The 14,544-nt window shown below is 37.8% G+C and overlaps 1 protein-coding gene across 1 annotated transcript; it reads right to left on the reverse strand.

Annotated features, from left to right (window-relative positions):
* Positions 1 to 327: 327 nt before the first annotated feature.
* Positions 328 to 7,472, reverse strand: LOC131230834 (uncharacterized). The gene is made up of 3 exons (XM_058226840.1): positions 6,730 to 7,472; positions 2,160 to 2,594; positions 328 to 740 (listed from the first exon to the last, which is right to left on the reverse strand). Exons 1-3 carry the CDS (start codon positions 7,343 to 7,345, stop codon positions 547 to 549), a joined length of 1,245 nt encoding a protein of 414 aa, XP_058082823.1. The 5' UTR covers positions 7,346 to 7,472; the 3' UTR covers positions 328 to 546.
* Between the last annotated feature and the right edge of the window lie 7,072 nt (positions 7,473 to 14,544).

Consider the following 14,544-nt stretch of genomic DNA (forward strand, 5'->3'; position numbering starts at 1 on the left):
TTTAATCAATTATACAAGTTATTATTATTATTATGGGGAGTTTAAAAGAAGGTTTTGCTACCTAATTTTATGTCATTTAAAAAAATAAAAAAATAAAAAAAAAACACGCTTGGATGTTACCAACATGAACCAACAATAGCATAAACTATACAGGAGTTCAGTAATCACTCCCCCATTCTTTTCGTTTCTTCTGGCCTTTTTTTTTTTTCTCGGGGCGGGAAGGTTGGCGTCATATTACACAACAAATATAAAGAATTCCATCAAGCGGCAAGAAACAAACTCTTCCTGGAACCAAAATTGGGATTATGATTTTTTCCCCCCTGGGGGGTGTCTTATCAGAGAGTTGGTTGACATTCACCTCAACCAAGGTACTAACTTCTATCGACATAGTTTTTCTGTCAGTCTTATTTCCTCCACTTGCGATGATCAGAAATATGTCCAAACTGCATATATGAAGAAAAAAGGCACATATCTGCTTCAAATATGAATCTTCAAAAGTGTGCACCCTTTGAAGAGAACAGATACAGGTTTTGCTATCCAAATGGCTTAAAGAACTTTCCTGGACTCTGGCATGCCTGAAGGTGTCTGGGAGGCATCAGAGGCTGGTGACAATGACTCACCGGCATGAGGTATATATGAGTAAACTAGCACAGACGCTCCAAGGGCAATAGACAGGCCTATACAGCTCCATATCCATCTCTGCCTTGTCTTTCTGGTTCTTCGTTGGCGGCGTGACAGCTCTGCACCATCACCAACAAAATGGAAATTTAGAGCATATTTGAAAGTGGGGGGAAAAAGGACGTGGCAGTTATCATAATTTAGGAAATCCTCTAAACATATCAAGATCAAAAAAAGGAATTGCAATATGGGTAAGGTGAGGAAGGCCCACAAGATGATGGGGCATGAGTAAAAATCAATACACTAGCGCAGAGCAAAAACCAAAATACACAAGGCCGGATGACAGCAAGAGGGGTAACATAGACCATTTATCTAGAAGATGAAGAGTTCTTCACAGTAAAAGCTTCCGGGGAAAACAGCTATTTAAAAATCCAACTAACACTATCAAGGTGTGCCAAACAAATACTGACTACAATTCAGTAGTGACCAAGTAAGGACCAATTTTAGACCATGTTCCCCAAATTCAACCATCAGCTTCTTCAGTGCTGACCAAGCTGACACCTCATTTATTAGGGTTTTAATAATTCATTGGATCCTCCTCTTTTTTTTTTCCAAAATTTTGTCATTTCTACAGCCATCCATTGTCAGTAAACATGGTGCCCCTCTCTGAAGCCATGTAATCTACTTCATTATGTCCGGTTCCTCATATTCCACATACAGACATGCACATATTGTCAGTAAACATGGTGCCCCTCTCTGAAGCCATGTAATCTACTTCATTATGTCCGGTTCCTCATATTCCACATACAGACATGCACATATATATACATATGTTACATGCAACGGATATGGATTGTTCTTGGAAGTTGATAACATCACTTGCAAAGATCCACTACTTCTTGGCTTTTTTTTAAAAAGCCTTTACAGAAAAAAAAAAGGGAACAAAAAAGAAAACGAGGACTGGCACCTATAAGAACACAGTTTCATTCAGGCAAACAGTTTTTCTTTTTCCAAGGTAAGCTGGGTTTGAACCCAAGACCTCAATGTTGAGACGCTTGACCCAAGGGCTCAATCCCAGTCTGCCAGCATATATTGGAAAAGCAACATCAAAATAAACAACTAACTTCACTGGAGTAGAAGAATCAGTACAAAAAATAACAAGAAAGAGTGCGCATCTGCAACCAGCCACCCTCTGACATTACGTCATGCAGCAAAAAGGATATGGTTCTTACATAACTTTTGAGTAAAAAAGAAGAAACTTGCATTAGTTTTAACAGTTGATAATTATAACCATCATTTCCTTGTTACCATCAGAAGGCCTATTAACTGATGGTGGGCTACTGCATAATACATCTGCCTTAAATACTGCATGCATTCTGATGCCTTTCTTAAGTTTTTCTTTCCTTTACTTTTCTTTCTTTCTTTCTTTCCTTTTTATATTTTTCTTTTTATTTTTTCTTTTTTATTTTTTTATTGAGAGGCATACAATATGATGCATAACTGAAGGGAAACTGAAAACAGAGGCAAAAGAGAATCCATACCTTTAACTTCCTGATTCCTCTGGCACATCTCATGGTTCACAGCTTCATAGTACTGCACCTTATCTTGCAGCCGCGAAATTTCATGGTTCTTGGAATCAACGATGGCCTCTGCAGCTGCTTCAGTTTCAGCCCTTGCCTGACCCCTTCCAATAGCTTCAGATACAAACCTTGCAACCACAACTTCTTGACAGAACCGCTCTGTTGAGTCTACCTCAAGCTGCGCATTTCCAGCATCAGATGTCAAAGGGAATGAGAACCCAAACTCAGACAAACGATCAACAATTCTCTGCCACTGGTTCTGCATGCGACCAAGAGTTTCCTCCGCTTTTTTCCGCCTCTCAATCTCCTCAAACAGACTCAACCTTACAGCACGTAGTTCAATTTCAAGATTCGAGCTGAAAGAGGGTGATGAAGCAGAACTATCGGAGAAGAATTCTGCAAGTCAGGAACATCTACTTGTTTCAAAATTAATCATTCAACATAAACATTAACCCAAAAATATAAAGCAAATGAACTGCATCAGTAGAAATACCACACATTGGCTATTTGTTGATTCTTCCCTTTAAATGAGTTAAAAATAAGCATTAATCAGACATGGTAAAGAATCACATAATTGCTTTGTTTTTGGTAGGCAGCTGGTCTTGAACCTGGGACCTCAAACATGACAACTGCCTTCATTGAGCAACAGGCGCAAAGCCATGTCAAATAATCATCCATGGCAACTTCACATGTAACACTATGCAACATCACAAGTAATATTATTTACCAGTGTGTGTCAGTTAAACTGTAGATATGATGACAAGTGACATAATGATTGCACAGTATCAACTCAAGAGCTTCATTGTTTCTTCCTACAAAATGAGTTGCAGTACAATAATCAAGCATGCCAAAGAGTTATAGGATCATTGGCAAACATATCACAAGCATGGTTCTGACTATTGAAATCGAATGGTGTACTGGCCTGGCTGAAAAACAATATGATACAGGTTTACTGTATTCATATCAGCCTGTTGGACTGTATTGGTTGAAATTTTCTTAAGCCACCAAAAAAATAAAAAATTAAAAAAATTAAAAAAAATGGTGTAGAAATATCAGAAAATGGGAGAAGAGAAATTCAAGAATCAATCACTTGTGTGTGTGTGTGTGTGTGTGTGTGTGTGTGTTTTGGATACGTATATTGGTGTATCAGACCATTCTTTGACAAGAATGTTCTTTGTCAAGTTGACCTACTAAAAGAAAACAAATGGGCTTAATTGAACACAAATCAAGCTTGATTTTGTGGATTAAGGCTCCTTACACAAACACAACAAAAGGATGACAAAAAAAAATGGAGGTTTACCCTTTCTCCAATTTTGCTCATAATGATCAATCCTTTGATTTCTCAAACCCCACTACAAACTTTTATTTTGATCTCCAAGATAGGACAACGTAAAAATGGCCTTCTAAGCTTCCTCTATGGTTGAAATAAAGAAAGAAACATCAAATTTGGACCTTTATAGCTGCATTGGTCCATACTATTGTACAAATAATCTTATGCCTTTAGCTTTGGCCTCACTGCTTTCTTACCATTCTTTTTGGCATTTCTATGTTCTCTAAAATTTCATCGTTTAGTCCCTTGCTAGGTCTTGAAGGATGATCATTTCTCACTAATAGTCTTTTGGACTTCATCATTCCACCACCAAGTTTCCTTATATGAGTGGCTTCTCCATCTAAACACTCCTAAAACTTCTTTCATCATTATCCTAGTACTCATCCATTTCATTCCGCATAACATTAACTTATCCCTTGAAAGATTATCATTTCTTGCTAATAGCCTTTTGGATCTCATCATTCCACCACCTAGTTTCCTTGTATAAGTGGCTTCTAGATACCTTTGGCACTTCTTTTGCTACTTTCCTAATCACTCAACCATCTAAATCACATAATATTAACTTCTTCAACATTTCACTTTCCTTCATCAATTTAGTACTAGACACTATTTTTCTCCTTTTAAATTTCACAACCTTGTTTTTGGATGCATATTAATTCCACTCCATGTTTTTATCTCTTAAAACATCCATAATTATTAATCTATTTTGCATAGTCAACCTCAGTGTTTACAAGTTGTGTGGATTGTACCACCAACAATATCACAAGGTATAACAATAGCATTTACATGCGCCCAATGGTTAGACTACAGAGACTATACTAAAATGAATTGCAAGATGTTGATATAACTACTGCTCAGAATTTGAATATCAGAATTTGAATAACAATAAACTTTTTGATACACTTATAATACCCTACTGCTCAGTGCTACCTGGGGCTACATGGGAATGGCATGGAGGACTATAAGGATGTGCTCAGTTTATGCATCGGTGGTGCTTTCCTTATCTTTGAAATGTGTACTTTTATTGTGTCTCAATGATTAACCCTCAAAATTAAAAATTAGTACTGTTAAGGCATTCATTTAAAAAAGTTGGGCAAGAAGGCTATCAATCATCAATTTTCAAGCCATTTACTTATTTTTCTCTATCTAAATATCTGTCACGTCAGGACTAAACTGTTTGCAGCACTTCAAGAGTAAAATTGAAGGGAATGAAGCAGTAGGTACATCATGAGACCAATAATCTTAAACAAGAAAAAGTAAATACTGAAGAATATGCATCCATAAGCAACGTGGACTTGTTTTATGAACGAGAGATTATAATGAATCTCTTGAAGATCTGATCAATTTTGATTGCATGGGAAAGAATCACCCTTTTCTTTTTAAGATGAAAAGACAGAGATCCACCTCCAAAGCTGAAAAAGTAGGAAATGCTGTTTTTGAGACTAATACTCCAAAAAAAAAAAAAAAAAAGAAAAAGAAAAAAAGAAAAGAAAAGAAAAAGTAAATATTGAAGAAATATGCATCCATAAGTAAAAACAACAATATGGACATGTTTTATGAATGAGAGACCAAAATTGGAAAGAAAGAAAGGAACAAACAGAGGAAGCTCAGTCAAAACTAAAAATTGCTAGATGTTCCCTAAGATTAGCTAAAACTGATTCTCTTGAAGATCTGAACAATGTTGATGTCAGGGAAAGGAGAATCATTTTTTTTTTAGATTACAAGATGGAGTTCCTCCTCCGGATCTGAAAAGGTGGGAATATTGTTTTTGCTCACTTTCTCCTTGAGATTTATTTATGATTTTTTAATCCTAAAAATGGAGCTATACCTGACCCACAAATATTAGGAGTCCCAGGATAAGCATGGAAGCAATGACAACTATAATATCCTGAATTCTGAGATATCAACCAAAGAAGCGCGCAAGAAGGAATCACCATCATATAACTGGGACAACACTACCAATGATGTTCTCGAGCAGGTAGATCTCATCAATAAATAGACATGATACTAGGAAAAAACCTAGATACAATATAAGTACTTCTAAACTTCATAATATCAAAGTAAGAGCATGGATACAGATGCATTGCCCATTTTGAAGTATCTTGCATTCATAAACCAGTAGCCAAAAGCAGTTCTATGTTGTGTCTCCCACATCAAAGACTATGCAGTTCCTTGCCTAAGGATTTCATATTTTGCCTCTCTGACGTGTTTATAATGTACACATCTCCCAATGGCATCAAATGAAGCTATCAGGCAAATAGCATACGTTATTATTATTATTATTTTTTTTGAAAGACAAGATATCAATCATGAAGGATTTTCGAAGTCATGAATTTCCACACACACAAGAGTTTCAATACACACACACACACACATGTATGTATATGTATATGCATGAGTTTCATTATTTTTGTTCCAAAAGGACCCAAACCACGACCACAAGAGTTCTATGTTGCATCTCCAACATCAAATACTGCGCAGTTCCACACACACACACACAAAAAGTTTGCAAACGTGTTAAATAACAAAGAGAACCATATGCCTCCTTCATACTGGCATCAATGCTTTAGGGAAGGCATACGCCAATTCGCTTGTAACACCACCAAAACAATGACCACATCAGAAACATGAACCAAAATTGAATTATCTATCTCCAATTAAAAGCCAACAAAGATTAATGAAAATTGTATTGCCAACAGGAACACCCTCATGTGCCTTTTCAACAAAAGAAAAGGCCCAAATTCTAATTGATTCACTTAGGGTCAACCTTTTGCATAGTGCTCATCTTCAAAAAGACCCAAAATACCAACATCCTTGATGCATCAATTCTATCCTTTTTCTTCCTTCGTTATTCTTCTTATTTATTTATATATCATCTTATCCATTCTAAAGTGTATTTTCCCACTACATTAAACCTATATTTTAATTTTTCTGATGATGAGGGAATCTAAACCGTCCAGGGAAATCAAATAATAGGCATCACAGATAGTAATGGGTGAAAGGCTTTGTTGCCAAGTGAAGAAGAGTTTCCGTATAATAGAACAGTTGATATTGTTTAACAATAACAAAAGCAGAACAGAAACCAACAGAGATGGCATGAGTTTTCGACACCAAAGGAAAAAAAAAAAAAAACAGAAATTGATTTATCAGAAAAAAAATTTGAATTATCAGAAAAAGAAAGGAGGGGTATTGCTAAATAACCTTCTGGGGCATCATAGAACTCGCTTTGACTCAAAACAGGTGTTTGTTTCCAGAAGCTCCGCCGCAAACAGCTCCCATCATCTGCATCACAACTGCTGGTGATGCTCATTGAATCACGGGTATCAGTGAAACCATCCAAACAAACTTCATCTCTCTCAGGATTGCCTTCCTTGACCAATATTTCTCCACCACCAACATCCGAAGGACTCCCATTCATTTCTTCTTCTTCTTCAACATCAATTAATGGGGCGGCAGCACAATGCTCTCCCATTGGATTCAGCAGACCATCACCCCCTTCTAAAACACTCTGTTCCTCAGGTTTATGCTCGACCTGGAATCCGTCAAGCCGATTGTTGGGCGGCGGGACATCTCGGCGTTTGCGGTTAACGACATAGGGGGAAGGGGAGACAGAAGCGGGAGAGTTGGGGAAAAGAGCGGATTTGGGAGTGGTGTAGAGAGCGGGAGAGATGTCAATGTGAGAAGATCTCTTGGGCGCTGCTGCCAACTCTTTGGATTGTTTGGGTAATTGCTTGGAAGGAAAGGGGTTTTTCGGAGAAGAATCTCCAACGGTAGGTTCCAACAAGCTCTCTAGAGCGATAGCAGTAAAGGTAGGCATGGTTTTTGCATTTCTAGCACCGTCTGCAACTCAACAACGGTTTGGAGCTTTGAAACCCTAGAAAATGAATAAATAGTAGGACGAGAGAGGTTGAAACCCTAGAAAATGAATATATAGTAGGACGAGAGACGTTGAAACCCTAGAACCTCCCACTTTTTCTTTGTATTAGAGCAGTATTTATAGCTTGCGACTCAAGCAGCCTTCCTTCTCTCTCTCTCTCTGTATGCTTATATATATATATATATTTATTTATATTCTTGTTTCCAAAGTTACGGAAAAGAAGACTCGAGGCGACGACAGCTCCTCATCCGCGTGGCTGCCTCTAAAGAATCCTTCCCACGATTTCGCACTCGTATTGTTATTGCTGTCTCCACATACGCCCTTGCATTTTCGGACTTTTACAAAGCTGCCACTTCTCGATGCTTGGCGGGTGAAGCGTATTGCGTACCGAGTAAACTCGGTGGGCCCCACCTTGATTTATGTATTTTATTCACTCCATCTATCCATTTTAGCAGATAATTTTAAGTCTTGACCTAAAAAATGAATAATATACAAATATCAGGTGGACCATACCACGAGAAACAGTGCGAATTGAACATCAACCGTTGAAAATTTATTGGGGCCCACAGAAGATTTTGATCAAGCTGATATTTTCGTTTTCCTTTATTCATGTGTTTTTAATCTTATGAAAAGGTTGGATTTCAAATAAACATCACTGTGAGCCCTAGGGAGATTTCAACGGTGGAAATTATTATTCCCACTGTTTCCTGTAGTGTGGTCCACTTGAGCTCTGGACATGCTTGAATTTTGAGCTTGACCCATAAAATGAACTGGAAAAACGGATGGACGGCGTGGATAAACCACATGCATTCAATGTAGGCCCAACAGTTTACTTAGTAGGCAATCCGATTTCCTTGGCGGTAGGCGATTCGTTCTGCCTTTAACCGGAGACACGTGGAACTTTGATAACGATTCATCCCATCCATCCGTCTCATGCGGGCTACATCGTAGGAAACAGTTGGGATGGGACACTGCCTTTAATTTTTCATTTGGATGTGATGATCTACACAGCTGATCAATGGCTAGCCCGAAGGACCATCCACACCGTTAAAAGAGAAGGTTTTAGTCATTGACTTCATAAATGGTATGGGGTTTGCCTTTGACTAATGATCCCTCCACAAATATGACATTCAATACATGCTCAATATAAGAGCAAATAGTAAATGATCTGAAGAGACTATTCATTACGGTAGGGGTCCTAATATTGATTTGGACCGTCAATCATCTAAGGGCCACCTTTGATTGTGCTCTCTTTGGTTGGATGGAGAGAGGAAGATAGATAAGTACAATTAAATTTTATAAATAAATACAATGTTGTAAAATTTTCAAACTAAGGTGCTTAATTTTTTTAAAATTCTAATTATAATCTAGATAAATAAATAATTATTATTTTCAATTATAATTACGATTGGCTTACCGAAGTGAGGTTAACCAAGGACAATGATTTTTATTTTTTATTTTTTGTCATTTAATATGAGGAGAAAAGCTTTAAATTTATGAGCGACTACAAAGTTTGGGTCTCATTTATACTATTCCTCCATTATGCTAAATAAGACTCAAGTAAACCTATATTATAAGAAATAATTATAATTGAACACCTACCGTTGACAAATTCTAAAGGCTTTTGAAGTTTTAGATCAAGTTGATATTTTCATGTTATTATTATTATTATTAATGACTTATGACCTTTTGAATAGGTTGAAAGACAAATAAACATCACCTTGAACCTTAGAGAGGAAACAACTTTCCTTGGTAAACATATTTAGAACCACTATGAAATTTCATAGGCGTGCTTCACTAGAGCTTTAGATTTGACTCATTTTTTCTACTAATGCCCTAAAAATTGTGAGTAAAAACATGGATAAGTCATATACATCATAGTAGAGCTACCAAATTTAAATCAATACTAACAAGCTCAACAAATTTTCAACGTAAAAATCCTAGTCAATTTCCAAAAGTCAACCTAAACGGAATCCGATTTCAAATGCAAGTTGTGGCCATATGCTAGGTGCAAATGTTAAAATTAGGGCTGTTAATGTGCTGGGATCAAGCTCAGCTCGGGTCTGTCTAAGTTTTGTCTGGAGAGTTAAACCTAAGCCTCAGTCCAGCCAGGGCCTATGACAAGCCAAAATAAAGTACCCCACCCAGCTCTGAGCCCGAGCCTGAGTCCGGCCACCCTGTTTTGTGCAAGATCCAGCCGTTTGTTGGGCTTGTCAAATCATTCTCTACATTGAAAAAAATGCCCTCGAACTTAGAAGGGGCTTAAATTTTAGGCCCAGGACCAGCCTTCAGGTCTAGTTCTTCAGCTCAAGCCTTGCCCAAGGGGGTCAACCTCGAAAGCTCGACGATCCAGCTTGGCCATTTGGAAACCTATTTAAAATGAAATACAAATAATAAAAAAAAATAAAAAAATAAAAAATAATATTCAAAATTTAAGAGGAGCACATGGGAAAGGGTGTTGGTAATTTTCGAGAATAAGAGGGGCATATGGGAAGGTGTGATTGGCATTCGTCATTTATGACCTTTTCGGCACGAGTTATGGCGCGATTAAGAAATAGGGAGGGAAGAATCTGAAAAAGTCAAGTCAGCTCTTGTTGCCGTATTTCGCAAGGCCTTTGCCTTTGCCTTGCTTCGCTACATGAGAGATGTGGGTCCCATCTCGTCTAACCGACTTCGTGGTGGACCCCTTCTGTAGACAACGGTCATGATTGTTTTCAGCATTTATGTGGATGTAATCGAGAACCGTGGCTTGTTTCCAAAGTTGAACGTCCGTGTAAAGACACAATAGTTTTGGATTGGGTAAAACGGACCCTGTAAGACTCTATTTAGGACGTATGGCACACCATAGATGGGTCATGTGCATCTTATCTTTATGGGAAGTTCGTTCCGTCTCTCCGAGAAAGAAGATTTGAACGTCTGTGATTTATCTGTCCATAAACAGAATGATCACGATTGTTTGTGATAACTTACATATAGTCTATGGTTTATTAATGGTGGGACCTGACTGTGGACGGTTCGGATCACCCATACACATGGTCCAACTGTTGGAACTAGAATTCACTCCAGTAATCAGCCACCACCGAATTAGAACGCTTTTAGATATGTGGACGACCCTCTTCACGGACGCATTTCATGTGACCATGAATACAACTTTGGAAATTGCATATTCGACGTCGCTTCTCAGCCGCACTCAAAACAAGTGGGGTCCTCTCTCTCAAAAGCTTGCAACTCCATTTTCTCTTCTTAATTTCTCACCTTACGCATCATAGGCCTGGTTTCAAGACTGGCGACTTGGACCAAGTCGTTCGGTGTTGAGTCGAGTCATGGCTCAACTTGGTCAAGGTGACTCAGACAATCGAGCCTTAAGACGCTACCTATTTCCGATTCTGACTTGTGGCGAGTCTAACCGAGTCTGAGTTGACTCACTTGAATCGGACAGGACTTGTCCAAGCTGTTGATATGATCAGCCTCACCATCAATGGCCTATGGATTGAAATTCCTCTAGATTGGAAGATATCAGCCGTTAGATATTTGACTATTCTCTATTATTTATTTATTTATTTATTTACACATGTACTCACATCCCACATGCACCACAGTGGGATTTCACTACAATGATTACTCGAACCAATAGCCTAGTGTTAAAAACCCTTGTGAGTATACCACCCAAATATAAAGACCCAACCTTCTCTTGTTGAATGTGAACTATTGTATGTTTTCTTTCTTGACTGGGCTAGGAGATTTGCAAGATTGGTATTTTTTTTTTTTTTTGGTTTCATGTTATCTATTGATGCAGAAAACTAGGTAGCCTTGTCTAGACCTTTGAATGCCTGTACAAGAAAAGGAAAAAGGAGACCTAGGGGACTCTTTCGATGCTAAAGTCAGGCCAATGAATTTAGGTCCAATCGAAGATTAAGTTTTTAGGCTTAGAGTTATGTGTACCTTTCTTTCTAAAAGATACATGTATATATAAAGTTCTCGGCGGTGGTGTTGTATATAGCAATGAATCTGTCACCCGATGTTGCATCATACCAGGAAATTGATTTGGAGGGGGTGCGATCGTTCTTTTGGGATTCTTGGAGAAAATCCAGGGGATATTCTGGTAGATTTCACGCGGTGGACGGTCCACTAGGTTGGGGCATAGGGCTGAGCTCGAGTTTAAACTTGGGCCGAGCTCGTCTCGAACTTACGCGAATCAAAGTTGAGATTAAGTTTGAGATCGAACGGACTGAGTTCGAGGTCGGTCAAACCGAGCTCAAAGTTGGTCTCGAATTAGGGTTGCAATTGATGATGGTTGGATCTAGTTCGACTTTGAGGTCAAGTGGGTCATGGCTTAGCAACCCTTTTGATGGAAGTTGTCCTCCCATCCTGAATCATCCTGGTCAGCCCATTTTTACCCACAACACCCTCCACCGTAAGGTCACCTGTTTCTACTTAATGATCCAATGGTTGGCTCGGCACAAACATGCGTGTTGTAACACTTCTTAATGTCTCAATACCATAGTGACAAGTCTCCTTCTTAGAAATTTCTCAGGAGATTTTCAGATTTTAAAAACTTTTTAAAATATTTATTAATTGGGAAAAAATGAATTGATTTAAAATCTCATCTATTATATGGTTAGAATTGCAATAATTTTGCAATAGAATCACAAAAAATTAAAATTGTTGAGATTTTGAGAATCTCCCTATTTTCTCATGATAATATCGTTTGATTATTTTTGTGAGAATATCATGAGGTTTTCAGAATATGGTGATCTTTATCATGATATTCTATACCATAGGGCTTTACTGTGTTGATAGTTGACTTTTTAGGCAGTGGAGTCTCATCGTCACTACAAGGGCACTTGCTGCAACGGTCCACATTCAAACCAAAAAAGTGGAGAAGAGTAGGGATGCTCAAAACCTTCCAATGCTGAAATTCTTTTGAGACATCGAGAATATAGGGTGGGCCAAGTTAGACCAATGGTCTGGATCCTTGAGCCATGGGCCTGGTACAACTCAGGCCTGAGCAGGGTAGGTCGACTAAGTAACTGGGCCTTCAGCTGCAGCCCAAGCCCATCCATTAAGTTCATAACTGCTCTTGGGGAAAGGCTGAGAGCAAAACTTGGGCCTGGGCTGGCCCATTATCAAGGGATGCTGACCGAATACTCCTTGTCAAAACCTCTGCTCCTGGAGGAAACAGCAAAGTAGGATGAAGTAACACCGAGTTCAATCAAGACATGACTTGGCATCATTTTACTGGCCTTTTAGACACTTGTCAGGGAAGGGCCCACCAAACTTTCAAAAGGTTATTAGAGAGAGTTAGTCATATATTACGGGCCAATGAAATGAGGCCTTGAAGGAACTTGTAGTTATCCCTCCTGAAATAGTCATCTTCTCCTGTGTATTTATAGTAGGAATCTCATAATCTGTGGAGCATCATACACCCAACTTTCTTTTAGTTCTCCTCTTTTGGGAAGAGCAATTCATAGAAGTCATGTATACAGTGTGAAAATTAAGTTATGTGGGCCTACCATGATGTTTGTGGGTGACATCTATCCTGCCCATCATTTGAGAAAAATTATGCTAAGATGTGAGCTTAAAAATTAGGCAAATTCAAAACTCAAGTAGACCACACCACAATGAACAACGGGGATTGAGATGAACTAAAGCTGGAAACTTCTCAGGTCCTGTTGATCATGTTGATATTTGGTTTTTCCTTTTTTCTTGGTCCAGTCACTTTATAAACAGGTTGGATGATGTATAGAGATCACAGTGGGCCCATAAAGCTTTCAACGGTGGACGTTATCATTCCAATGTTTTTTGTAGTGTGAGTCACTTGATTTATATATTGACCTTTTTGTTAAAATTAAATTATAGATTTATAATTCTGTAAAATAATAAAGAAATTGAAAAATGAAGGACAAGCTGAAGCACGTGTGATCATGCTATCTTTAAAGTGTTATTGACCCCTTCTCAAAGTAATTGAGAATGCTGATAGGTTATAGGCAAACCATTTATAGGATACGACGTGCTTAAATGTGGTTATGGGTTTAACAAATACAAAGAACCATGAATGTAATTCTATATATGTAATTTTGTCTGACAGATAAATAAAAGAAAATTCTCAAATTCAAAAAGAAGATTAGAAAATTGTAGAGATTTAGACTACTACGTTGGTCTATGAGCCTTGCTGATTGATCAGAGCATATGGTTATTCTTCTTGTTGGGTTGCAAGTGAGAATGGTTTGAGTATTGGTAATGGTTTGTTGAACCATTTAGGCACCATTTATATAGGCCATGGTTGCTGACTGTTTTGGTCCAAGGTCATAACTCAATATGACTGTTATATGGTTGTTGGTGAGAAACTAATTGTTATTGACAGTTTTTGACCGTTTTGGATGTGGGACAATAGTTGTTGCATGCTAGTCATTTATACTCATTAGCTAGCCGTTTTATGACTATTGGGCTAGCCACATGCATCAGTTTCTACATGGTCTAGATTAATGTTGCATGGGCAGTTACACCTCTCTCCAACGGGTAGTTTCCAGCCTTTTATAAAAGCCACACTGGTCTCATTTAGACTACTCACCCACTCCAGCCACTTAACCCATATTCCATGTTGTACTACGTTCACGTAAGGTTGTGAAGAAGTGCAAAGTACGCCACTAGTGTCTCTACAGCTACACTATATATATATATATATATATATATATATATATATATATATATATATATATATATATATATATATATATATATATATATATATATATATATATACTATTTTTTCTTCTCTTCTTTTTGACATGGAACTATTCCCAAAAACGTTAAAAATGTAAGATTTTTCAAACAAAAATCTTTTATTGTAAATATATATTTTTTATTTTAAAATATTTTTCACAATATTTTTAGGATCACATTTTAAATAAGTTGGAGGGCATCCGTTGGATGGACTGATATGACACACATCATAGTAGGTTCCATGGAGCTTTTTGCCATCAAACATAAAAAGTTTCATTCCTTGTGGTAGACTTACAAGAGTTTCAGCACAAGATTACAAGTTTAACATCCATTGTAGTCTATAGTGTGACTATGCAGGTGTTTATAAAGTGTGGGTGGTGCGACATGAATTTAGCATTACTCTTTTGCAAAGCAAG

This window comes from Magnolia sinica, chromosome 17 (genome assembly GCF_029962835.1).
Source record: "Magnolia sinica isolate HGM2019 chromosome 17, MsV1, whole genome shotgun sequence".
Lineage (NCBI taxonomy): Eukaryota > Viridiplantae > Streptophyta > Magnoliopsida > Magnoliales > Magnoliaceae > Magnolia > Magnolia sinica.